Source organism: Convolutriloba macropyga, chromosome 2 (genome assembly GCF_964194025.1).
Source record: "Convolutriloba macropyga chromosome 2, txConMacr16.3, whole genome shotgun sequence".
Lineage (NCBI taxonomy): Eukaryota > Metazoa > Xenacoelomorpha > Acoela > Convolutidae > Convolutriloba > Convolutriloba macropyga.
In genome coordinates, this window is record NC_134469.1 from 34,956,848 (window position 1) to 34,984,287 (window position 27,440).

Below are 27,440 nucleotides of genomic sequence, written 5' to 3' on the forward strand. Positions count from 1 at the left end.
AGTATACACCATTGTACATTTAAATACAAATAGTAGCACTAACCACATTTATACGTGAAGAGATCATTGCAGTTGTAGCTGGGGATGGTAGCGCCCGGCTGAGCAAATAGGGTAGGCATCCTTGTCCACTTGGATTCAGTTTCATCTCCATGTTCATCTAGCGCTCTCTTATCCTTCCTTAGTACCTTGTAGTTTTGCGGCGACCAAATTCGAACCTTGTGCTTGATCGTAAATTGGGGACTCTTTACAACTCCTGCATTGTTGGTTAGCTCTTGTACTTTCTCATCGAATTTCTTTTTGACATCAATCAAGGGTTGAACCCAATGCTCAAGACTCCTTTGCTTCATTTCTTCACTTTCCTTTTTTAGCTCGAGCTCTAACTGCTCTCGTTTTTCTCTAATCATTGGCAGTCTCCAGTGTTTTGTACGCGATTTGATTGGATGGTTTCTTCGCAATTCCGATTCATAGTTCTCCATCGCTGCGCATATTTCTTTCCTCCGTTTTGCCTCAAATATATCGGCTTCGTTGTTGGTTTTAAAATTATCCATAAGCAGCGTGGGCAGGCTTTCATCTATTTCCTTCAGCACGAGAGACTAAATATCAAAAAAAATACGGATTGTATTGAAACGAGAACAGTGAAAGAGCTCAAAACCATAATGATAAAGAGTGTCGAAAAGCAGTAGTCTAATTTAGCGAGCGAAAAATACAAGAGTACGAGATTTTGAATTACATTTGTGTTATCGATCCCTTATTGGTGAAAGAAGTAAAGGACTGAAATTAAAAAAGTACGTTCGTCTATAAGAAAAAGACGAAACCCCACTAACTACTCATGTGCTATAATTTTTAAACTCAGCAAGACAGTATAATGAAAGTGTACGCCAATAATTGTAACTTATTTTCTTCAACCTCCGCCATTTTAAAGTTGACCCTAGTTGGACTCCTTTTACAGCCTTAAAGTATAAAGAGTTAGGGCTACCTATTTCTGTGCGCAAAGCAGACACAGAAAAACAGTAACGACAAGCTTTAATTATAACGGTATTACGGTAAACACGGTACATAACACCGGAGTCAATAGATGAGATATACACATGGTGTAGCTATCTAATAGACTCACTAGAGTTATTTCTGCATGTTCTATATAAAAGAGAATAGAATCTTCTCGGTCTCTGATTGGTGGAGGACACAATTCTGTAATTCTGTCTGCTGCATCCATCGGGGTTGAGTTTTCATCCGAATTTGTAGAATTTAGCTGAAATACGTTAAATGCGTTGGTTCGTTGAGTGATAAAGTCGGTGACTAGAGTCGTCATTGAGAGTCCTTGCCAAGTGAAGTGCGTGACTAGACTCGTCAGTAAGCGGCTCTCATCCAGTCGGTTGCAGAGTCAGTAAGGGTGCCAGTTACAGGGTATGCTGGCCAGTGACGTCAATCCTGTTGTAGTATCCAGCTATCTCCCAATGTCATGTAGCGAGGATTTGTTCCCAGCTGGACGGACAGCTGTAATTTGTAGTCTCTATCGGTGGTTTAAAGGGATTTCAATTCATCTGTTTTTAGTACGGTTTCGTTCCCATCGGATTTAACAACTTACTTTTTGGTTAGAATCAAACTTAAGTTACTGTGAGCAACTTAATCCTTTAAACTTTATGAGTTTAATTCCTTCTGTGTAAAGTTCCAAACAAAGAAAAGATGAAAAAGAAAATTGTTCCTAATTCTTCAATTGGGAGGAGTAATAAATATATGATATAATATGAACAAACTAAAGCATAGAAAGTTTTGTGAGATCTGTGAATCTCGGAAACGGGGCAGTGACTCGAAGAGGTGGGACTGTGGTCCACTAGCGGCGCTCAAACTCGAAACCGGGAGCTCGATTGTCAGGGTCCCGGAAGAATTTGAGAAATTCTTGATCCCTGGCAAGACAAGCAGCAAGAGCCCGTGGAAAGAGATCGATGTTGCAGTGTGCGTGCATGGCAAGGAGATGGTTGAGTATCTTAATTTCCTCCTGCGGTGGCTCTCTGTCTTCCAACTTGTCGGTGACCCAATCACGGTAGAGGATGAGGTTAAATGTATGGCCGTACATACATTTTGGAACACTTCCTTCTACACATCACAGCTTTTCGATGGGTACCGGGAACGGCCGATGGGTACTCGTGAAAAGGGGAACAAAGAGATAGTGCCTTCGAATCGGGTTGAAATTTCTCATGTTCCTTTGCAATATCTCGGTTCAATAAAATGAGTAGTTGAGGTAGTACGGGGACGTAATTTTTGTGTTCACTTACTGCAAACGTGAGCTGAAATGTGTTATTAAAGTGATGATGGACAAAGAGGTAATAGTGGAAGCTGAGGGGCCGATTAGTCACGTCCATCTTTGTTGTACGCAGGAATCCAAACTGTAGGTAAAAAGGGTCGTACTTCTGGTACACATGATAGGGAGTCACGTCTCGTTTGAACACCGCGTTCACGTAATTATTTGCGCGGTCAGCCAACGGAAAGAAGTACTTTGATGTATGCCGTGAATCTGGAGTTCATCGGAAAGTGTGCACAGTCGAGAGGAAGCTCCTTGTTGCGGCCCTCTTCCGGGTACTCGTTATGAAGCTGAGAAATGGTACATTGCTGAGGTCGGTTTGAGGGTGTGCTACATGGTTGATCCTCTCCGGATCATGGATGTCGGGTTCTTATTTAGTCCCGAGTGTTTGCTAATTGGTGGAAGTGGTGGAACGTGGTCGGCCTGTGGTATGTGCTTTGTGTTGACACAAAGGGACTCGGCTTCTGTTGCCTTGATGAGGGCTGTGAGCCTCTAGGAGGGCTGTAAGTTGGTCGATGAGAACTCGTGGACGACTGTGGCGTCCGGATTGGTGAAATTCTGACAGGTGAATTTTCGTGCTGTGTTGGGCGAGGACGTCTTCTGGGTGAAGGGTCAGTGCAAGTGCCAGGTTAGTTGACCGATTGCACTGGTGGCACTTACTGGGGTGGATGGATCAGCGGCTGTGAACTCGTTTGTGCAATGCGGACCCAACCAGATTAGGCCTAGTTTTTCACCATCTTCTCGCGTCGAGCATAGTGATTGCTCGGTGGCAACCTCCTCAGCCCGGGACTGTATCTGGGATGTTTCCTGCTGGCCTGTGATAAGCGGCTCTTGTGACGAGGTTGCCGACTCGGGCATTCTCGTCGGTTCCGGGGAGTTAGTGTCACTCCCAATAAAGAGCGGGATTACGCCAGCTCCGAACGGAGAACAGGAGGTTGCGGCTGAAGGCACAGGGCAGAGGGTTCACCCACGAATACGTGGCAGAGCACAGGCTGTGGTGATGCGAGCGCCTTCGTGAAGAACGCAGGAGTTTGCATCTAACACACTGGTTTAAGCCATTGCTAAGGTTGTGAGGTGAGAATATTGTCGACATCCAGCATGAGGTCGAACGCTGTGGGTTCGACGCTCGGAGGGTTTGGGGATCCCTCAGTGCGAGTGGCCGCGAGTTGGGTGACATCTGTGGGGTCACTGAAAGCAAAGGAAAATTTTAAGCGAGTACTTGGTAAAATGAGAATAAGATCCTCGGGAATTTTGTGATAGTCAGGATCTTAATCAAAGCAGCCTTGTGATAGATACAGCCTGTAAGCGTTTTCTTTTACATGGGGTAAAAGATTCAAAGTACAAAGATTTTACGTCTGGTTTGTGTTGGGATTCAATAGGGAGTTCATCACAATCATAAATTGATGTGGGAAGAGTCGATGCTCTACGTTTAGAATTAGAGTTATTATGTTCGAGGGGACAAAAATTTATCGTAGAAGTTTTCAAACTTTTTATGTCATAGATTCAATTCAATTTGTGAATGTGTGTGCTTTCTATTTGTGAGTTTCTTGTTTGTCTCTTTTGGGATGGTGGTGTATTAATATTTGAATCTGTTTGTAATACATGAGAGAATCGGTGAAAATTTTCCGATAAGCCTGATGTAATTATCTTAGCCAATGTGATATTGGGTACTAAAAAACTTTTCAGATAATAGGCTCTAAAAGTGCTATGAAATAGGCCAAAGAGCTATTGTAAAAAAATAAACACTGTCCATGCAATAGCTATTTCCTTAATTACGTACCATGGATATCCAAAGACTGCGATAGGAGAGTCTTTTAAATAATTTCCGTTAATTAAATCATGCCAGTCAAGGCGGGGAAGTGTAAATTCTTTGCCGTTTATTAAAATTTTATTAAAGTAGTCTGTATTGTTTTTGTAATTGTGAATAGTGTGCTTGTAATTGTTCTCGTTGGCAAGATCTGCAAACTACACAGCTTGTGCTAGATCAAATTTCTTTGCGTTGTCGTCAATTAATTGGTTAAATTTCATTTTGTCGATGGAATTTTCCCAGTCATTTTGGCTAAATATGCTAACTTTTGTGTGCTGAAATTAATTCGTGTTAAGCAGCGTTGTATTTCATCGGGCGTGAATACTTTTACATCCTTTCCCGACTTAATTGAATATAAATTTAGCAGATATGAGTCATGATCATCCGAGTCAAGCGTGACTTACTGATCAAAATTATCAGCTTTACATGGCGATTTTACCGATCATGGAAATTTCTTGCGTGTAACAGTCTACGAATTACACTTAATTTCGGTTTACAAAAATGGATATTCGTTTGAAGGATTGATTTTCAAACGCATACAGGGGGACAAACTTTTGCACTGAAAGACTGATATCACATTTGAGCTTTTTAGTGTGGCAAATGTGTTTCCGTTACCAGTGATTATATAGCCTACAAACTTTTGTGTTAGTAAACTGAAAGCTGTTTGTTTCGGATTTCTATCGAGACCACATAAACTTATAAATTGACATACTTGTGCGGTCCATTTCTAAGAGTACTTGGCTAATTGCATAGTCGATGTTGGCGTCTATTTTTACATTAGGGAGTACTGCGCGAGCAAATTTTGCCTTTTGAAAAGTTCGTACTATTCAGACATACGATAACCTTTTGACTCATGTGGTATAACGTAACCATTTCGAGTATTAGCTTTCGTGTACGGTGACACGGGTGGCGGTACATTTGGTATTGTTGTGTGTACGTTTTTAATTTCTCATGAGGGTTAGCCTGCAGCAAAATTAATGCCTGTAAAATTAAAGCCTAAATTAAATCTTGTAACTGTGTCGCGTAGTATGCGCGATCTGCATTTGTGTAATGGTTTAGTGATTACTTTGCATATAGATAGTGCAGATTCATCATACAAGTAGTCTTGAAAGCATCTTGTATACATGTGGACATTATGTTTACGCCCAGTGTTTGTTTCGTTGTTCGGTAATATTTCATTAAAATAATTTTTTCTGAAATTTGATCAGTCGGGCCTGTGATCATCCGTCGAAAATTTGAGTGATCATTCGCCTCCCAAATGACTGTTGCTTCAACTGCGTGGTTTGGGCGAGAGTACCCCGTTTTATTGTTACATTTAAGTCTAATAGTAAATTAATTCTGCTTGTAAATCCAGAGTGAGCGTGAAATTGTTTAGTTGAAGTGGCCATCCTATTGAATGGATGTCCAGATATCCGTAGGTGGGATTGATCCTGGGGCAGTTTGCCCATGGATTATCCGTTGGGTTCGGAAAGCAATTATGGTCTCTGGGGTTGTAGACAAGATTAACGTGCTGATAACTAAAGGCATTAAACCGATCATGCCGGAATCTTCTTTGTTTTACTTCAATATTTCATTGCCAAAGAGGATCATGGAGAAGATTAAGCTGTATTAGTGGTGTTGCATAGTGATGTTTATTTACCACAACCCTCGCAAGTTTTGTACAACTTCTGTTAAATTGCGTTTAAATTTCTGTTGGAAAGAAAGGTCTTCCCATATTGTTAGCAAACCAGTTATCGTGATCAAATCTGTAGCCTCTTTTAAGCAGTATTTTATGGTAAAAGCTTTTGTTTTCGCTGAGTTTTGCACATAGGGCAAATGCGCATATCTGATTTGTTCTAATTTCGGAAAATATTTAGCGTTGTGCGCGTGGAATTTGCCTTACATTCACCAATTTCATTGAGCTTATAGTACTGCATATTTGTGATATGTTGTGGAGAGCAGTCATAGTGTGTTACGATAAGATCTTCTATCTCAGATTGAGGAGCTGATATGTTTTGTCTCTCAATAGTGATTGGTTGCTTTAGAGGTAGTGAAAATGAATAGAAGAAATTAGTGAGCAATATGATTAAATTTGTCTAGGAAATGTGAAAGATAAGGCTGGGTGAGGATTATAGAATACGAAATAGACTGCTGGGTTTTTAGTATATCTCATAGTGAATTTCTTGGCAAATGAACGGAGAAGGGTTTGTTTTCACTCTGAAAATTGGTGGAGCGGCTTTTTGAGGGTGAAAGATTTCACCTTTGCCTTGTTCTACAACTTGCCTTGTTCTAGAGGGTGAAAGATTTCACCTTTGCCTTGTTCTACAATTTGCCTTGTTCTACAACAATTTGAACTTATGTTATTTTGGGTTGCATTAGCAAGTCGTGTGGTTTTTGTTTTTGCACTGGAGTAATTTTATATGATTTCGTTATTCTTTGTTTAGCCGAATTATGTAATTATTCCCCGTTATTATGGTCTCCGAATAGGAGCGTCGGTGGACTACAAGCTCTGGGTCTATATTCAAGGGCAGGGTGGGGTAGGTAGGTGTCGTATCTGGCTGTTTTTCAATACACTGGAGTGTTGATCTAGATCAGTTGTTGGTGAATTTGAGCTTCGAGTAATTAATTTCGGGGTTCAATGGAATCTTAGTGGCAAAGGGCTTTGGAAAGATGGTGAGACATAAACAATATTTAATTAATGGTTCCACTGAGCTCGAGAAAGTAGTCTTTCTATATTTCATAATGGTCCCTGTGTAGAATTAAAGGGACTACTCGCTATTTGCCAAGGAGTTGGCGACGAAAAGTGTGAAATTAGAAGATGTGAACCAGAAGAGTCGTTTGAAACGTGACTAACGTTTTGTGGAAATTGGTTTATCGGGGTTACAGAATGTATCAGTTGGTAGATCTGAGCATGGAGTTTTTGAAGTGTTAGCAAAGTTAATTGGTGATGGTGAGTTAGAGTAGTTTCTTAGATCTGATTGTGGTGCTCGCGTCGGAGCAGGTATTAAGGGGGTTTGAGGCAACGTTTTGTTAGAGCTTTGAAAGCCTATGTACGACAGTAAAGTTTTTGCGTTTATTTGCAGTTGTGTTGGCGTTTGGTGTATTTGCGTTTCACTCTCATAGGTGGTAGTGTCTTATTGCTTGAGGGAGAGTGTCCAGTAGGACGAGGTCTATCTGCAGATTTGGTAGAAGTTAAAGAGTGAAGGGGGATCTTCCATTCCTTGAGCTTGTTATTTTTCATTCAAGAGTTCAAATAATGACCTTTTGGTCCTGGGACTGGTAAAGCACTGCGATGTGTTTGGTGGAAAATTAGGGGTCGCAAATGTAGAATTAATTTTTGTCCAAAATTTGGACAAATAATAGAATAGAATATTTCATGAGTATGAGACGATACAAAAATTGACAGATTAAATGTGATATAAAAGCTCTGATTTCTGCGATAGGAGATTCTGGCGGAGGACAAAACGTTGGTAGATGACATCTAAAAAACTCAGAAGAAAAAGTTCCTAAAAGTTTGTCAAGTGTAAATCTTCTCCCCTCAAAAGAGAAATTATATGTGGATATTTAATTTCATTGAATTGGAGCTAGTCATTGCAGCGAGTGTCTTTAAAGTACTTGATATATGAGGCTGGGATAGCGTTGAGAATTAGACTATACACTAGGTCTGCGTAAAGTAGTTCTGAGAGTTTTGGGGTAGCTTGTGGCAGGAAAAACGGAAGATAGAACAGTGCAATGTCTTCGTTGTGGTACTTCCTGATACAAAAAATCCACTAAGAGCAGACCTCTTAACGTTGAAAAAATGGGAGTTCTGTCGAATAATATCTATAGCCTTTGGTCAGAGGTATTGTGCATACCTGTAACACTTGTCGAGATTGTAGTTGTTTTTCAAGGCAGTGGACTGAAAAACTTGATTGCGTAGGAGAGAGCTGCTGTGAGCTCGTGTTTGTTTGAGGTGGAGACTGTGCTCTTTTGCTTGTTGCTTAAGTTCACTTGCTGCTGTAGGCAAGTGAGAGAGTTGTAGATTAGAGACTGTTCGAGAGTTGAAAGTTGTCTGTACTGTCACAAGTTTCCTCGGAATTAAAAATTTTGAAAAAGAACTATTGTGAGTTCTTAATAATTGAGAGGTTAATAAGAGAAAGAAATGAGCGATTTGATTTTCGAGAACAAAAATGAGAGAGTTGAAAAGTTAGAACGAGAGAGTTACAGTATAGAAATTAGAGTTGGAATTAAGCGTTAGAAAAATAACGTACAGTTAGAGGTTAGAGTTCAGGTAGAGTTCTGTTAAAGCAAAAGAAAAAGAGCTGAGGGAGACAACTGAGTGCCGCGCGAGAAAGTGAAATGCTTTTAGTCGATGCAATTCGGGCTTACTGCAACTTTCGTGGGTAAAAAAAAGATACCGAGTCATAGGATAATTTAATGGAGATGAGGGGTTTTTCCCATACCTATTCGTGGGGCAGCTGTCAACTTAATTTTTGGTTAATTTCTCTTCTTTTATATCTACTGTTAATGAACGGGTTTTCCCTTTTTCCATTTCCTGATGGAGGGCATTTTGTTGTTCTGCTAAGATAGCATATGATACATTATTTCCCAAGTGTGGGCATTGTTTATTTTTCCTACTGTTTTATCCCACTGAAGGTTATTGTATGGGGGTGAAGGAACTATCTGAGTTCCTTTCCCCGTTTTGGAGAAATACACTATTGTATTTAGTTTCTATTTATGGAGAATCTTCTGTGTTGTGCAATGTTATGTTCAGCTAAATACTGGGAGTGTGATTACGGAAGTGAAAATTTCATGTACTTGCAGTTTGCATCTGTGTACATTTGTAAGTTGCTGTGCGTTAAGCAGAAATATTGGACTGTGGTAAAAAAGACTATGGTTGCTTTCGTAAGCGAACATCTCTGTCATTATCGTTTTCCGGGTTAGGCTTAGCTGGTCTAGACTTGTCATTTTTATACAGGGAAAAACTTCTGTATTTGATGATGTCAGGGCCAACTCGATTAAACAAAACGGATTTAGACTTTGTGATGGTCGGTTGTTGTGGTTGTAGTCGTAAAAGAGTGTTCGGAGAAATAATTTTCCATTTGTTCTTGAACAAAGAGGTCTTTCGGGTAATAGGGGACAATATTGATTTTATGGCGAACTATTTGTTCACTGGAGAAGTCCTCTAGTCTATACGTTACTAGTGTGTGAGCAATAATTATGAGTACATATGAATTAATTTTGAGTGGTAAAGCTGTGACAAAACGACGCTTACTAAACGACCCGAGATTTTTATTTTGGTTCAATTAGATTAGAAGTTTGTTATAGACATCAGAGTGTGGGTTTTCTCTATTAAGAAACCATGTAACTTTTTTCACAACTTCTTGATTCGGGGGTGGTGGGAAAGATGGTCTGCATGATTGTGTTTCGGGACTGAGTTACACTGAATTTTCCATTGGTTTACAATTTCCCATATAATCTGTAGTGGACATAACGTTTAACATTATTTGTTTAAGGTTTTATACATTTTTTTGTTACGCTGGTTACAATTTCCTACGGGGATAGTCTTATATTTGTACAAACGTGTGGGTTAGAAGCATAAAGGAAAAATTTTGTGTAGCCATGTATATTAATGTGTATCTAAGACAGTACGTAAAAATGTGTTTGTTGTCTATTGCTATTTTCGACTAAGCCGTTTGACCACGGAGCGTAAGGCGTACTTGGTTCAAATTGTACATTGTATATGAGACAGAAATGTTTAAATTAGCCTTTACCCTTTTCAATTACATTGTCCGTGACACCGTTATCTTGAATTCCGAACCTTCCGATACAGTGATCAAACAATACCTTAAGTGCATTAGCTGCGTCATTTCTTGGTGATGGTTGTGAAACTATAAAACGTGAGAAAGCGTCGATTATTACATGAATGTAAGAACCGCCCTCTGCTGCGGGTGCGATTGGGCCTTTTGTGCCCATTGAGATAATTTGTTTAAAGTATGGTGACCATTCCAAAAATGGCTGTGGTAGAGTAATTAGGAGGTTTGGCATTGTCTTGGCATTTTAAGCAATCTAGTATGAGGATTGGTACCGAAGTTTTAAGATGGGAAATAGTTTCCTCTTTTTTTCCTAAGTTTTGTCATAAATGAGTGGCCTGAGATAGTGGGTGTGTGCTATATAACATGCAGTCAAAAGTAGGGAAAGAGGTATACAGATTTTTGATGGTTGTTGCTTGTAATATAAGAGCTGATTTGACTCATTTTTACCTAAGTCGTGAAAACAACGGTAGTAGTGTACGAGTCCCTTGTTTGTCCTCATTGTCAGTGTTGGTGTTATGGGGCTTTTTTTTAGATTTTCCAAAGTATAATTTGGCGGAGTACCGGGTCTTGTTGTTGATTTACAGTAAAAATTGGTTCTGTTATCTGTTTGTTCTGAGAAAAAATAATTACAAATTTCTGGTGATTTATGTATGAATCGTCGATTCCAGGGAGCGAGAATTTCATTATGTGATTTTTTATTGTGTAGTCTGCTTGTTGGACAGCATGTGTGAGAACTTCTGTCTCATAAAGTTCATATTTAGGGTAATATCCGTTTGTTGTATTACAGGGTAAAGTTCGCTATTAGTGTTTTTTAATCGAGCAGTTAAGTGGGTTTGTATTGTTTCTAATGGTTGTGCTTGTACAAAATATTCCGTGTAGGAGACCTGTATGAATGTCTTCCATTCTAATTCTACTTTAAAGTATCTTTTATTTTTAGATATAAAGGAAAGTGTGGTAAATCTTGTGTTTGTTCTGTAACAACAGTGTTAATATATTCTTTTGAAACGGAGTAACAGCAAGGTAGGGAGAACAATTTTGGTTGTTCGTCATGTACAACTTCATCGTTTCTGGTATCTCTACTGTTTTGAGACGGTGGTCATCATGTGTAGAAGTTAATAAAGGCCGACTTAGAAAGTATGGACGTGACCGAGTTTTCCTTCCCGTCCGAACAATGTTTAGGTTTAGAAAATTAATTAAAATGGGTTCAAACTTGTAAACTCTGAGGTTGTTTTGTTTTTCTGTGTGAACAGAAAGAATTGGTTTATGAGCTGTACATAAGATAATAGGGCGTCGTGACCCTTGCATTAGGATTTCATATTCCGAAAGTGCATAGACTATTGCTGAGCATTCTCTCAATATAGTCCAATATAGCCATGACTCAAGTGGTATAAAGGTTCATTTATTTTTCTTTAATGTTGAACGATTTATTAGGATTGCGTTTCCTGTGACTAAGACTAAGTGTACGAAAAGTTATAGTAAGTCTACTTCGCGCGCAGAAATAAGTAGCCCTAACTCTTTATACTTTAAAGCTGTAAAAGGAGCAGTGAGTTAACAAACTCTAGCCATTAAGAGAACTCATAAAAACACAACCCAAATGCCTTACAGAACACAACCCATATTACGGTGAATATGGTACATAACACCGGAGTCAATAGAGATATACACACAGTGTAGCTATCTAACAGACTGACTATTGTTAGTTGTGCATGCGCTATATAAAAGAGAATAGAGTCTTCTCAGTCTCTGATTGGGAGGATGCACATTCTGTATTTCCGTCTGCTAAAATTTCGAATTTCCAGGATATGCTGCTCTCTTTAGAGGTATCTAGCACAAATTACCTTCTCAATCAGGTGCAAGAACTTGTCACAGTAAGCAGCTCTGATCTTTTCATTGACCAGCTTCTGAAGATCACTTGGCTTCATTGCCTCCGATATGAAAGAGGAAGTCTCGCTTACCCCATCACCCCCACACTCGATTACGTCGTTCAAATTCGAGTGTGATTCCGCATGCTTCATCACCAAATCGTACTTCATGTCAATCGTATACAAATGCTCCATATCTGTCATTTCGTCAATCAAACGCTTCAATTCCTCTGTGACTTTCTTCCAAGTATCTGGATTGTACAAGAGTCCTGGAAATTCAGAATCATACGGACCCAAGTTCTGCATTATCAACTCAATGTTCAGCAGATGAACCGAATCTGGGAACTCTGTGTAATCGTGCCGCATTCGACCAGTGTTCCCCTGGTAGAATTTTTCGATAGTCAAACTCATGTTGTGCAACGCCTCAGTATCATTTAACGTGATGTACTGAGTTACTTCAATCATCCACGAAGGCAAGTTTCCCAGGGAAAGCGTCTTGTTTACATAAGGCAGGCCGACAACCGAATCGACCAACTTCCATAGACCGGACTTGACTCCTCTGTACGCGTGGTGCAGACAGAACAAGCCTTTTCCGGCAATTCTGTGCTTCGACTGGATCACAATTAGGCTGAAATGGAACCAAATGAGGATTTAAAGAGACAATAGATGATTTCCTAGCATTAATTCAGATTTGTACCGATAAAGGGTAAAGAAAACTTCGATATTATTTGAAAATTTTCAAGATCTTGAGCCAAAGTATTGCCACATACATAATAACAAAATTCTGCTCTTTAGGAATTAGAATCAAATAATATTTCCAAATCTATACGAAGGTAAAGAAGTCAATGTTAAAAAAGGATCCAAAATTTCTATCTACTCAAGAGAGCGAAGATTAACAACTGGCACAATTGAATTTACAACAAGCACAGTTGCAAAATTTGTTTATCTAAAATTGGATGAAATTTTTACGATATTCGGTATCAAAGACCACTCGGAACTGGATCACAAAATAAGTTGGAAAAGGATAGTTCACTGCAACAAAATTCACTTTTACAAAATGAAACAGTTAAAACTAAAAAAGATGAAACATTGACAAAACGGGTTAAAATTTGTGAAAACTATGAAATCCTTTGATTAAAAATCACTTTGACGTCAGACTAATTCAAAAATTCCACGAGGTAACCGCGAATAAAGTCCATCGACACATTAAAAACTTGTGGATGAGCTATTGTGCAGATGACGAAACTCAAAATTCGATAAAATAAAGAGAATAAGACACAAACAAAAACCAAGTAGACAAGTAGAACCAGATGAACCAACTGAAGTGTACCAGATGAAACACTAAATGTACATCTTCAACCAATCAGAGATTGTGAAGTTTCTATTCTCTTTTATATAGCGCTCCGTCTAATATTTAGTCAGTCTAATAGATAGTTGCACTATGTGTATACCATTGACTCAGGTGCTGTATTATATTACCACCGTAATAATTGGAGTTATCTTCCGTGTCTGACGAAGTTGGTTAGTCAGAAGGAACTATGTAGGACTACTTCGCGCGCAAAAACAAGTAGCACTAACCCTTTATACTTTAAGGCTGTAAAAAGAGCCCAACTAGGGTCTAACTTAACTGGTGCGACCAGGAAATAACAAACTCTAACCGTAAAAAGAACTCAAAAACCCAAGAAAAAAGTCTTACAGGGAAACTGAGAGTTTTTACCTCTAAAATTTTTAGCTTGACTACTAGGAAACAATCGTATCAAACGGTTCAACAGTAAAGATAAAATAAAAACATCTCACCACTGGAGTCACAATAAAAACTAAACCTAGCGAAACATCGATTGCCACAGATACTTATTTAGAAAGCAGACATTGTCTACACTCAGACGAGAAAATCAACGCTTGTTAGAAGATAAAAAACCCTTTGGAATCACACCAATCCACAATGCGGATCAATTTAACATACTTTTAAATAGAACCTTATAACTAAAAACTCGTGATCCTATCAAAAATAAATGCATTTCCCTTATTTAAAAAAGCACCATTCTGTCCACTATGCGATTCGTTATTTGAATTCCTGAGAGGAGTTAATGACGAGTTATATACTGCTGATAGAGGAGGCCAATTTTGAAAACTATCCTTTGAGTTTCTTAAAAGACTTGCATCTGCAGTCAATGTAGCCGCTAAAAATCACGACCGAAAATCGTACAAAATAGCCAGGCAGGAAATAGGTTTCAATCACCCAATACAAACATTTCCACGCTCAGTTAAATATACATATCTATCAGGTTTAGAAACATTAGAAGCACTGTTATACTGGTTTATACACCGTTTTGGAGAGGTCTGGTCTGTCATATTTTGTTTGGTTACAATGGCCATAGGAGAAAAACATCATTGACTGATTTCAAAGATAACTGAAGTATTACAGAATATTTATGACCCAAACTGGTTTCGAGAAAACTATATATGTATAAAAGATATCTAATCAGAACTTAAACAAAAACTACAAATTAATAAATCCGCAATTACCTAACGGAATCATAATAAGACGTGATCTAGGTGTTACCTTTAAGATATTCTAGATAGTCTTATAGGCGTCTCAAGACTGATTATAATCTTAAGGCTTACTGTGATTGCTTGCTTACTGTAAATTCTAAGTCTCTAGTCTGTTACTCTTCGATAATGAGTATTAGTAGACGGTGTACGGGCCCCAATGCCCCGGTCTAAACTATATCTGTCAGTAATTCACGAGAGAAGTAGAGAAATATACTTTATTATTATTATATCAAGTCTGACTCAGATAGTAACCAGCTAAAAGAGTGAGAGGGGAAAGCAGTAAAAATTGGAAAGGGAATATTTATTCAACCAATCACAGTTAAGTATTTCAAGTCAGTTCAAGATTTAATGTTTTTTTAATAAATCTTTGAATTAAATGTTGGATGTCAATCATTATTGACTATATCTTTCCGGGTCGCTGAGTTATTGAAAAGTTTTATTTGTTGGTATAGTTGTAGTATATTCTACTCTCTCCTTTTTCTTCTAATAATTCTTTTTGTTTTCTTCATTTGTGTTTGTGTTGGTTCGTCAGATGATGTCGATCTTGTAGAAGGTTCCTGAACATCAAAAACCACAGAAATATCTTCATCAACTCGCGGATTGGCGAGTCCCACAAGTCGTCAATGCAGAGCATAACCATCTCGGATAATGAAGATGTAGCTGATGTCCTTTCTCTTTTCGTAGACTGACTTACCTGACTTACTTGCTTTGAGCTTAAAAGTGTTAGCTGTTAGGTGTTAAAGGTTTTATGTGAAGATTTATAGTGCAATCGAAGGTTATTGGGTTTTTGCTTCAATCGTATTAATCTCAACAAAAAGTTCATGTCTTGAGTTCCTAGTTGACAGTCATTTTTCAGGGTTAAGTCTTTTTGTCTATTCGCTCAATGTACATGTCTTTGCTAAGATTATTTAAATTGTTAGGTTTTTGATAACACTCTTCATATATATTTATTATCCTTTCCGGTCGAAAAAGGAGAAAATTTAATATAATACGTTCAATGGTTAAAATGTTAGCTTCGTATGATCGTTTATGACGCTTATTCAAACTCACTATTGTGAACTTTTTGTGGATGTTTGATGTTAGTTAAAAGTAAAGTAATTCTTCTTGGTTGCCAACCAAAGGAATCAAGGAGACAGTACCCAAACATATTTCAGCTTTGAAGGAACTCGGTTCCGAAGGATGTCAAAGGCGTAGACACGAAGTTAATGTCAACAACATTGATGTTCTATTCGTTCATATTCCTATTTCCTCTATCTCTTGTGTTGGCTAAGTTGTAGTTAAAGGTTCAGTTATATTATTGCGGGCTAGTGTCCTGTTTGCATGTTTTAACTATATTTTTTTTTACTAATTGTTAGTTTAAGTTGTTAGCTGTTAGTAATGTAGTTTTTCATGTAGTTGTTACATATAATGTACATGTTCTTTCATGTAAACGGTCACTTGTTATTCGTTCCTTCTGTTGTGAGAGTTAATAACACCATGGTTACTATAAATAATAACACCAGGGTTATCATGCGTGGTATTACTATTCTTTTTTACTAATTGTTAGTTTAAGTTGTTAGCTGTTAGTAATGTAGTTTTTCATGTAGTTGTTACATATAATGTACATGTTCTTTCATGTAAACGGTCACTTGTTATTCGTTCCTTCTGTTGTGAGAGTTAATAACACCATGGTTACTATAAGTAATAACACCAGGGTTATCATGCGTGGTATTACTATTCTGTTTAGTAGTCACTCGGTTCTGTATTAATATTCGGTTCTACTGTTAATAAGTTGTTGACATGTGATTTTCGAATTGATACTTGTTATTAAAATTTGGGGTAAATTTTGGTTGTATTTCGATTTGGTTTATATTGCGTATGTTACAGATGGTTGGAATTTTGTTTTACTATTCAGTAAAGTATTGGTTTGTTGTATTTGATTCCGGTGATTTGTATTTCCTACAACTGTTTGTTGTATTGTCATGTCAGTTTTGGACGTGTCTTCCAATTTGACATGTGGAAGTTTTTTACCATAACTTTCGTGATAATACATATGGTAATTGGTCATTTTATAAACTAATTAGATTACATACAGTACATATATCAGTTGCATGTGTTTACTAGAGGATAGTTCATACATGTCTTATATTAACATTTCCTAATCTTCCTAGTACTTGTACTCTTATACTGGTTTATACACCGTTTTGGAGACGCCTGGGCTGTCATATTTTTTTTGGTTACTAAGTCCATTGGAGAAAAACATCACTGACTGATTTCAAAGATAACTGAAGTATTACAGAATATTTATTACCCAAACTGGTTACCGGAAAACTATATATGTATAAAAGATATCTCATCAGAACCGATGAAGTGAACGATTTGTGTACATTTTGAGGTGAAACATTGGCATGAGCGGCCAGGTTTTTCAACAACGATTCCTTCTGTTTAAGTGATCTTTCTACAAATTCTCCAACTTATTATTAAAGGATTATTATTAAAGAGATTGACATGAAAGTCATGTGTGGAAGGTCACCAATGAATGCATTTTAGTGACTACACTGCATAGTTGTCAAGTTAATCACGTTATCGCTCTTACATCTAATAGGAACCAGCTCCCTATTGAGTCGAGCCCCGAGATATTCTGGAAAATTTGGCGGGACGCAGCTCCACAATCCTTGGTCTCAGCTTAAACCCGAACAAAAAACTCCTGAAATTTAGCAGAATCTGCTCAAAAGATCACTGTTTCACGGAAACAATATCTATCGAATTCCACGAAATAGTTAGAGTAACGAACTCTTTAAACTATTTAGTAATTTTGTTTTTGTTTCTTTCATTTTTTGTTTCTTTCATGTTGTTTTGAAAATTGTTATCCATTACTACATTTATAATTCAAGTCTTTTCCACATTTACAGTCAAAATATGGCGCGCGGGTCTGGGGGGTTGCGAATAATATGCACCCACTAAGCTGGGGGCATAAACGGAAAATATCCAACTTTTTTAAAAGTGACCTGAAGTATTAGAGAATAATTATGACTCAAACTGGTTTCCAGAAAACTATATATGTATAAAAGATATCTCATCAGACCCCATGAAGTGAACGATTTGTGAACATTTTGAGTTGAAACATTGGCATGAGCGGCCAGGTTTTTCAACAACGATTCCTTCTGTTTAAGTGATCTTTCTACAAATTCTCCAACTTATTAAAGAGATTGACATGAAAGTCATGTGTGGAAGCTCACCAATGGGTGCATTTGAGTAACAACACAGCATGGTTGTCCAATTAATCGCGTTATCAGCAATGAGTTGCGATAAACTTGTGATAAACCGGGCATCCTTTATGTATTCTTGTTTGTCGTTTAGAGTCTCACCAAGCGCTTTGATCTGTTGTTTAATTGTACAGCAGTCAATGTTTGGAACATGTATGCCTGTTGCTGAGCAGTTCAAAGGCATTAGTTCAGTCTTTGAGCCGTTCACGACGATTATCCATTGAGCACCAGTTCTCTATGTCACGACAGGCATTGTTGAGCTATGCGTTTAGACTTTCAGTTGTCTCTGCCTCTATTAGTATCGAACTGTGAACCGCAAATTTGAAGTGTGACTTCCAGTCTTTCAAGAACTTGTCGATATAAAAGGTGAAAAGCACAGGTGAGAGTACGCTGCCTTGTGGTAATCCAGTCTCGATCTTGAATTGAGATGTGTTGTGTTTATCGATCCGGATGTAAGCAATTCGGCTTTTCAGAAAAGTGTGCAAGATGGCTAGTTTTTCAACCATTCCCTTGTCTTTCCAATTTTTGACCATTCTATTTACCCAAACGCTATTGAACGTTTTCTTCGTGTCGATGTTTAGTAGGGCTGCGCGTTTCCGTTCCCGAACTCTTTTCTATCAGAAGGTTGAGTAGGTGGAGTGACCTTACTGTAACCGTCTTGGGCCGGAAGCCTTCTTGAGTGGGATTTATGCTATTGTCTGCCTCAAGCCAATTCTTCAGCCTGTGTTCAATTATTCCCTCAGAAAGTGTACCAATAGGAGTGCTGGTAGCCTGAGATATATATCTAGAGCAGAGTAGATAAAATTTTTCTCCGGTTTTCTTCTGAACGATATCCTTGCTTTCATCCAGGACTAGTTGAACTTGGGGCCGAGATTCTTGTGTGGAATTTGTCACTGTCCATTGAGGAGAGTTTAGTGCCATTTCAAATAGCTGTATTGATTTCCTTTTCTTCTGTGATATCATCTTCAAGTAGAGTGTGTTGTGGGCATTCGCAAGTTTTTGCGCGTCATTATTTACCATGTTGAAGTGGTTGTTATTAGAAATTTGGTTCCAGAGATGTCTTGTCTCAAAAAATCTCCTTCTGATGTCTTCAGTTGCAGTATTTCGCCGTTCTGGTTGTTAACTGGTCCAACCCTCACTGGGTGGTTACCAAAGATTTTCGTGAAAGAATCCCAGAATTTTTTAGCTTTCTGGTTACCCATACCTCCTAGACGCTCGCTTATAGTCTGCTGCGTTGTCTCATAGTAAATTCTCGAAGTTTTCTTTCGCTGTCCAGAGCGATACTGTTCTTGCTCGATTCTGTGAGTAGCTTATTCTAGTACGTTTGTGTGCAAATTACCATTGTAGGTATGGTATGTGATCTCTTTTTGTAGTCTGGGTAGCTTCCTTCATGGTGTACGAAGAACGTCCAGGTATTGGGAACGTCGCCCTTGAATTGAACTGTTTCCGTCAATACCTCGAGTGTCTGTGACCAATTCTCAGACACTCGAGGTATTGACGGAAACAGTTTAGTTCAAGGGCAACGTTCCCCATAATTGGGACACCACCAAGGAAGCTATCCAGACTGCACCGAGAGAACACATACAGACAAAGAAAATTTGCCGACACAACAAAACTTTCTGGAATAAGCTACTCACAGAAGCTAGCAAAGAATTACGGAACCTACGGAAAATATTTAAGTACAACTCCTCTCCTATGAAAAGCATCGCTCTAGACGAAGCATGATAGAAGCAAAACTGGAACGGAGTCACAAGTCAGAATTTTATTCAACCATTGAAACGATTCATATCATCAGAGGAAACAACTAAATCGTGTCAAGTTACTAAACTATTCTGCCTAAAATCTATCATTAAACTAAATTCTTTCTTTGTAATTTTTGCCAGTACCACGCTCAATATGTTAAAAAACTTGTCGCTATTTCATTTCACTGATTCTACTTTGAATTGACAAAATAATTTGGCTTTACACATCTTTTATAAACAATAATATTACGCTGATGCTTTAAAATTTGAATTCAAGTGTTCTTTTCTTCTTCTTCTATATAATGACTATGCTCTTAAAGAGAATTTGTCAAAAAATACAAGCTAATATGAGATGTTTGTTCAAGATACAGTTACGGATCTCAGATCACCTTAGTTTTTCCGGATCTCAGATTATCGCGTCTGTCCCCATTATACCCCCCCAACCACGAAATTATAGCCCCCATTATGGAATGTTTACCATTATTGGTGGGCATATAGATTATTTGACCACTAAGCTGGGGGGGGGGGGTTACAATGGGAGAAAGACCCAAATCGTGTTACTTGTAAGCAATGAATTCAAAGCCTAATTGTTGTAGCCTAATTGTTGTGATAAACTTATTAAATAGATACGCTATGACCATGATTTGCCTGTGTGTGATGGAGCGCCCTTAAGGGATTTTAGAAACAGGCTCGTCAAGTTTGCTCACAGTGGTTCGCTGCACCCTGCTCTTTGTGCTCTGTCAGCGGTCCTGCGTGCTCTTGATGGTCTCGGGTCTACAATCCCCAGGTTTTGTGTGTTCTCTGGGGTCTGTGGCCAAACCGGGAGGAAATGACATCTAACCACCAGGTTGTACTGTTCCTACACACATACACATGCTAACTTCATATATATTTATATAGTGTATGTGAATATATATATATATATATATATATATATATATATATATATGCTGTGTGTCTGTGAGTGTGCCCCTGTGTTTGCGCGTGATTTGAAGCTGATTGTACATGCGTAAACCAGACGATACTGCTTCATATTTTTGCAGGTGATGAGACAATTTGCTGCACAGATCCTACCCTGGAATGCACAAGATTTAGTAGTTGACACATCCAGGACAAAATATATTGAAGGCAGCGCAGCCGGAGCAACCATCCACTCATATCGCGGAGCTAACCTAATCGACCTCTTCAATGTAGTCAACCAGTATCCTCCCTCAATTTGAGATCAGTATGCATTGTCGCAGGATTCAATGATCACCACTACTCATGCTCTCACTTCATTGAATGCTACCGAGTTCTGCTGGATATCATATGTTATAAATTCCGACCGCTTATTGTCGTGTCACCTAAAATAACTGTCACTTCAAATAATAAACTTGTTAACAGGAAAATATATTTCATGAACTTGGATCTGCATCGATTTCTTCAATTTTATTCAGTTCCTTTGATCATTTCATCATATTTTTTCTTCAGCAAGGCTGCTTTTTATCGAGATGGAATTCTTTTCTCTTTCTATGGTAACCATTTGTTTACCTTGTATTTACATAGTGTGATATCCTTTTGCAAAGAACTTTATGCAGTTATATTCATCTTTGTCAATAATCTACACTCGGTGAACAGCCTCCCTCTAACAATGTCAGATACTCAAACCCATTGCTCTAAGTGTTCTATTCACCTCCGAGGAGTTGGAGTTTGGTGCTACGGTTGCGGTACATATATGCATATCAAATGCCGCGGCCTGTCAACTAAAAACGATCACCTGCAAAAATTGACCCTCAAGAAACAGCTAAACATGATCCAACACCCTCAATTGAGACACCCCCGGAACCATGCGACTTTTGGAAAAATTTTCAAGACGAATAAATAGAAACACTACGGAAAATATACAATGAAATAGTTCAATGGAAACCAATCTTCTTTACCATTAGCAAAAATAAAGTAGGCTTGAAAATTGCTGATGTTATGAACATCATTCACACCAGGACGCTTGAAGATGGGCCTCAGACTGAATGCACTATGATTTGCACAATGATAATGCCGCACTTACTTCTCGCAAGATCCAAAAGTGAAAATGATGCTTCAGTAACAAAAACTTTGTCTAGAAGGCTCGATCTGTGGATCAGGTGCAAATTCGACGACCTTTTTGTCTAAGGAACGCTTAAGGAAATTAAATAGAAAACGAGAAGTGGATGAATTTAAAGCCTTTGACAAACAAATGGTGTCTGGTAAGATATCGAATGCTTTACGATGTCTTTCAGACGATGCAAAGGGCGGTGTGCTATCAATATCCGATAAAGTGACTATCAAAGGAAAAACTGCACCGTACTCGATCTTCTACAAGAAAATAATCCATGTAGTCAGAAAGCTGATCTTAAATACGTAGTAACTGACCTGAAAAATCGGGATTTGCTGTTCCATCCTATTTTTGAAAATAATGGCTCTGAAATAAAACGCGCCGCAATGAAAACAAATGGCAGTCATGGCCCATCCGGCCTTGATGCAGGCGAATGGAGACGACTTTTGACATCATACAAATCCTCAATCGATCTTTGCAAAACAGTGTCCAAACTTGCAATCAGAATTGCCACCGAAGAATTAAAATTCTTGAATTCTTATAACGCTTGTCTGATTGCACTAGATAAATGCCCTGGGGTTCGACCAATTGGCATTGGTGAGGTCTTAAGACGAATTATAGGTAAGAGTATAGTGAAGTGAGTTAAACGAGATCTCCAATTACTTGGGGGAAACGTACAGATGTGCATTGGACAAAAGAGTGGCATCGAACATGCTATCTATGGACTCCGGCGGCGCTTTCCCGAAGATCGTACTGAAGGGATCCTACTGATTGCACTAGATAAATGCCCTGGGCTTCGACCAATTGGCATTGGTGAGGTCTTAAGACGAATTATAGGTAAGAGTATAGTGAAGTGCGTTAAACGAGATCTCCAATTACTTGGGGGAAACGCACAGATGTGCATTGGACAAAAGAGTGGCATCGAACATGCTATCCATGGACTCCGGCGGCGCTTTCCCGAAGATCGTACTGAAGGGTTCCTACTGATTGATGCCAGGAACGCGTTTAATAGCTTGAAGAGATCTGGCTCTGAAAAACATCAGAAAGCTTTGTCCCTCAATTTATACAGCAATCAGAAACTCGTATAAGACCCCAACAGACCTCTTCATTGATAAAAGAGTAATCAAGTCTCAAGAAGGAACAACACAAGGTGATCCAATAGCCATGGCAATATACGGAGTTGCTACACTTCCTCTCATCGACATGCCCGAAGATCAAAATTTGGCTCATAAATGGTACCCAGATGACGGTAATGTGGCCGGTAGCCTTGAATCACTGCGAATCGTGTTAGATAAGGTCTATGAGCATGGCGGTGCATTCGGTTATAAGGTGATCAAATGTCATCTTGTACAAAACCTGAGTTTGTTCAGAAGGCGAACAAAGTTTTTTCGGGATTAGATGTTGATGTTATTGAAGGTCATCGAGTTCTGGGTTCAGTTATTGGTTCTGATGAAAGTTGTAACGATTTTCTGAAAGAAAAGTCAGTGAACTACTCAAACATGCTTGAGAAGCTCGCCAAACATAGTAACGTGTCCCCTCAGAATGTGTACAAATCATTTACGAACGGATTGCAACAGAAATTGACTTTTATTGCTAGGACTACTCCAAACGCGGAAAGTCTGCTGAGGGAAGCCGAAATAATTGATAAAAATCTTATAACTTCAATATTGAATCGTCCCTCTTACAATGACAGATACCGGAAGGTTTTCTCTCTTCCCCTTAAAGAGGGTGGGCTAAGCATTCTTCTTCCTGAAGACAGGGCAAACAAATATGAAAGATCTATTCGGATTTATGAGCCGTTACAGAATCATAACGCAATAGATGCAGAGTTTCATCAGGAAAAAATCCTCCAGAAAATCAGAAAAGAAGAACAGGAACAAGCTCGAGCGAAAAAGTTGGCAATCAAAGATCTCATAAATGATAAAGAGGCATATTCTCTAGATTTGGCTACTGAAAAAGGAGCATCATGCTGGCTAAACGCACTTCCATTGAAAAGATATCATTTTGATTTAACCAAGGGAGAGTTTAGAGATGGAATTGCTCTTAGATATGGATGGGATCCCGTAAAATTGCCATCAAGATGCGCATGTTGAGAAAACTTTAATGTAGCGCATGATCTTCATTGTCCAAAAGGTGGCTATACGTACATGAGACACAATGACATTCGTGACTCTTTTTGCCAACCTGCTCAATGAGGTCTAGATGATGTCGAAGTAGAGACCTGTCTTCAGTCTTTACAAGGAGAAAGCCACCTTCTATCCGTTAATCTTTTCGTGTACAGGAAAAGCTGGTCCGTCAGCATCAAAAGCCATACAGAGATTGGCTTCCAGGATCAGCGATAAGAAAGAATATTCATTTTCGTACGTGATCACGTACATAAGGACAAAATTAAGTTTCGCTCTTTTGCGTAGCTCCATACTCTGCCTCCGTGGCGCGCGCTCCATGCGCCGGCGCCCTGCGGTAGAAGCATCAATAGGAACCATTGTAGAGGAAGGGAGGCTGTTGTGCTAAATGCTTTATAATTTTTTCTAATCTTGATTCAAAATCACTACAAATTATACAAATAATTGCTATTTACCATATCTATTTTGTTTATAATTCTGATGCTTTATTTTCTTTATCTTTTGCATCTGATGCTTCAAATTTTGACTACTGTCAGAATTTATAAATACACATAGGAGTTGACTTGCTGCCCCCAAGCTGACCGACTACCCTTTTAGGGGAGGGGCTTTCTCTTAATTGACTCTTTTTTTACTTGTAAGCATTTGCCACCCAAGCGTAAAAAGTTGTTTTTCGTTTTCCTTTTTGAAAAATTTCACTGATACGCCAAACAAGCGCATTTCCAGGAAAAAGAACACTGGGAACACTAAACTGCCCTGTGCTTCGCAAGGTTTCATCCAAATCAGGTGAAACAAACAATTTGTGGTTAAATTCTCCTGCAAATTTCTGGAGCGAAGGGTAGGAGCTTGTATTGTGTAACTCGGGTAAAGAAAGAGTGCTCCATTGGCATTTTCAGCAATAATTTTCTGCACTTCTTCGTGATCAGTGTCTTTGCAAATCTTGAATTCAATTAATTCTCTGCGTTGTAGCTCCATTTAAAATTCTGGGCTGCAGAATCGAAGCAACTCAAGGTTATCGGATGTCAAGTAAGGGCAGCTTCAGTTTCATTTTCATTAGTCTGCAAGCATTTAATAACAGTAGAGCAATGGTAGACCTCTTTATTTCAATTTTTTTATCAAAAGTATTGCACAATGAAATGGCCGCAAGGCACTTCGCAGGTTTCAGTACTTAATATAATCTGGATGTTAATTAATATAATTTAATGTCATTTATTATTAACTTATTAGATCTTTCTCATTTGGTTTGCCATAATGGTCTTTGATATTTTTGATTCGGTCTTAGATATAATCGATTCTTAGACATGTTCAATTAATGTTAGTTTGTTATGATCTTGTAAATGGCTAGACGTGAAACCATTTTTGAAAACGCTTAGGACTCTTTTTTTCAGTTAGGTTCGGTCCTCAATTTTCGCTCAAAATCTATTTGCAATCGTTGGGCTAGCAACCCTGAATTTTTAGGCCGAATAAGAGTAGAATGCACGCAACAATTTTTTCTTGGCGTTATTTTTGAAAATTTTGATTGACTTTAGCTTTTTCTCGAAAGCAGAGTTTTTTAATTGAACAAATTTCATTATATTTTGGTTCTGAAACCTAAATAGGATTTTCCTTTTCTTGAGGGCTCCTGAATTGAGCTTACACTGCGAATCTTTTGGCAAGAAACATATTGTAAGTGGCTTGACTTGAAAACAATTTTCCAGACATTTAAAGCTTCTTCTTTTAGTAGGTTCGATTCTCATTTTTTGTTCAAAGAGTTATTTGAAGTCAATAGGCTGGTAACCCTGTTTTTCGAGGCAGGATACGGGTAGAATGCACCCATAAAAACTTTATTGCGGATGTTTCTGAAAAATTTGCGTGATTTTAGATTTTTCTTCGTTTTCACGAAAGAAGCATTCTTGAACAAAATTCTTAGTATTTGTTGCTAAAACCTGAATAACATATTCTTCTCCGCTTTAAGGCTCGTGAATTGAGCTTACAGTGCTAACCAAGCAAGTCAGTTGGCATGAAGTTTCCTGAAAGCGGCCGGACTTGAAAACTATTTTCAAATCGCTTGAAGATTCTTTTTTCGGCAAGTTTGGTTCTGCATTTTTGTTCAAAAAATTATTTGAAGTCAATGGTTTGTACGTACTATTGAGATCAGCTGTTGTAAATATTGTTCCATTTATCCGTGTTAAGGCTACATCAATTTTCGTATTCCTTTTTGAAAAATTTCACTGACACGCCAAACAAGCGCATTTCCAGGAAAAAGAGCACTGGGAACACTAAACTGCTCTGTGCTTCGCAAGTCATTCTGTTTACTATCGAGTCTCTTTAGCACTCTTCCAAAGTTCCTCAAGTGAAACAAACAATTTGTCGGTTAAATTCATCTGCAAATTTCTGGAGCGTAGGGTAGGAGCTTGTATTGTGCAGCTCGGGTAATGAAAGAGTGCTCCATTGGCTTTTTCAGCAATAAGTTTCTGCATTTCTTCGTGATCAGTGCCTTTGCAAATTTTGAATTCAATTAATTCTCTGCCTTTTACCTCCATTTAAGATTCTGGGCTGCAGAATCGAAGCGACTCAAGGTTATCGGCTGTCAAGTTAGGGCAGCTTGTTTCATTTTTATTAGTCTGCAAGCATTTAATAACAGTGGAGCAATGGTACACATATGTATTTCAATTTTTTAATCGAAAATATTGCAAGATGAAATGAACGCAAGGCACTTCGCAGGTTTCAGTATTTAATATAATCTGGATGTTAATTAATATAATTTAATGTCATTTATTATTAACTTATTAGATCTTTCCCATTTGTGTCCCCCAACCCCATACTAAAAGTTATGATCCCGGGAAGCCATAATGTTATGGTATCCGGAAAGCCATAATGGTCTTAGATATTTTTGATTTTTTTTCTTTCTCTTTTCTATATCTTAATTTCTTTTTTCATTTATACTTCTACTTAAACCTCCTACAACAATAAAGGGCCGTGTACACCATTCGGCATCGATGGATGTAGGTCGAAAAATAGGGCATGATGAGTAGCACTTAGTAGCCGGATGCTACACTCCAAGCTGTTCTCCTTCGATTCGGTCTTAGATATTATCGATTCTCAGATATGTTCTATTAATGTTAGTTATGATCTTGTAAATGGCTAGACTTGAAACCATTTGTGAAAACGCTTAGGACTCTTGTTTTTCAGTTAAGTTTGGTCCAAAGTTCGTTCAAAATCTATTTGCAGTCATTGGGCTAGCAAACCTGAATTTCTAGGATGAATAAGAGTAGAATAAACGCAACAATTTTTTGGCGTTATTTTTGAAAATTTTGATTGACTTTAGCTTTTTCTCGTTTTTTCGAAAGGAGAGTTTTTTAATTGAACAAATTACATTATATTTTGTTTCTAAAACCTAAATAGGATTTTTCTTGTCTTGAGTGCTCCTGAATTGAGCTTATACTGCGAACCTTTTGGCAAGAAACATCTTGTAAGCGGCTTGACTTGAAAACAATTTTCCAGACATCTAAAACTTCTTCTTTTAGTAGGTTCGATTCCCATTTTTTGTTCAAAAAGTTATTTGAAGTCAATAGGCTTGTAACTCTGTTTTTCGAGGCTGGATACGGGTAGAATGCACCCATAAACTTTATTGCGGATGTTTTTGAAAAATTTGCGTGATTTTAATTTTTCTTCGTTTTCACGAAGAAGCATTCTTGAACAAAATTCTTAGTAATTTGTTGCTAAAACCTGAATAAGATATTTTTCTTCTGTTTAAGGCTCGTGAATTGAGCTTACAGTGCTAACCAAGCAGGTCGGTTGGCATGAAGTTTCTTGAAAGCGGCTGGACTTGAAAACTATTTTCAAATCGCTTGAAGATTCTTTTTTCGGCAAGTTTGGTTCTGCATTTTTGTTCAAAAAGTTATTTGAAGTCAATGGTTTGTACGTACTATTGAGATCAGCTGTTGTAAATATCGTTCCATTTATCCGTGTTAAGGATACATCAACT

The 27,440-nt window shown here is 38.2% G+C and overlaps 2 protein-coding genes across 3 annotated transcripts in view; one reads left to right on the forward strand and one right to left on the reverse strand.

Annotated features, from left to right (window-relative positions):
- Window positions 1–27,440, reverse strand: part of LOC142358621 (uncharacterized) — a 78,192-nt gene that overhangs the window by 47,913 nt on the left and 2,839 nt on the right. The window contains exons 2-3 of the mRNA XM_075410071.1: window positions 11,719–12,370; window positions 44–593 (exon numbers count right to left, since the gene is read on the reverse strand). Of these exons, the coding sequence (XP_075266186.1) occupies window positions 44–593; window positions 11,719–12,370 (1,202 nt within the window). The remainder of the gene's footprint in view (window positions 1–43; window positions 594–11,718; window positions 12,371–27,440) is intronic.
- Window positions 19,879–27,440, forward strand: part of LOC142358624 (DNA-directed RNA polymerases I and III subunit RPAC2-like) — a 72,708-nt gene continuing 65,146 nt past the window's right edge. For both annotated transcript variants that reach the window (XM_075410078.1, XM_075410077.1), the window contains exon 1: window positions 19,879–19,906. The gene's annotated coding sequence lies outside the window, so the exon portion shown is untranslated. The remainder of the gene's footprint in view (window positions 19,907–27,440) is intronic.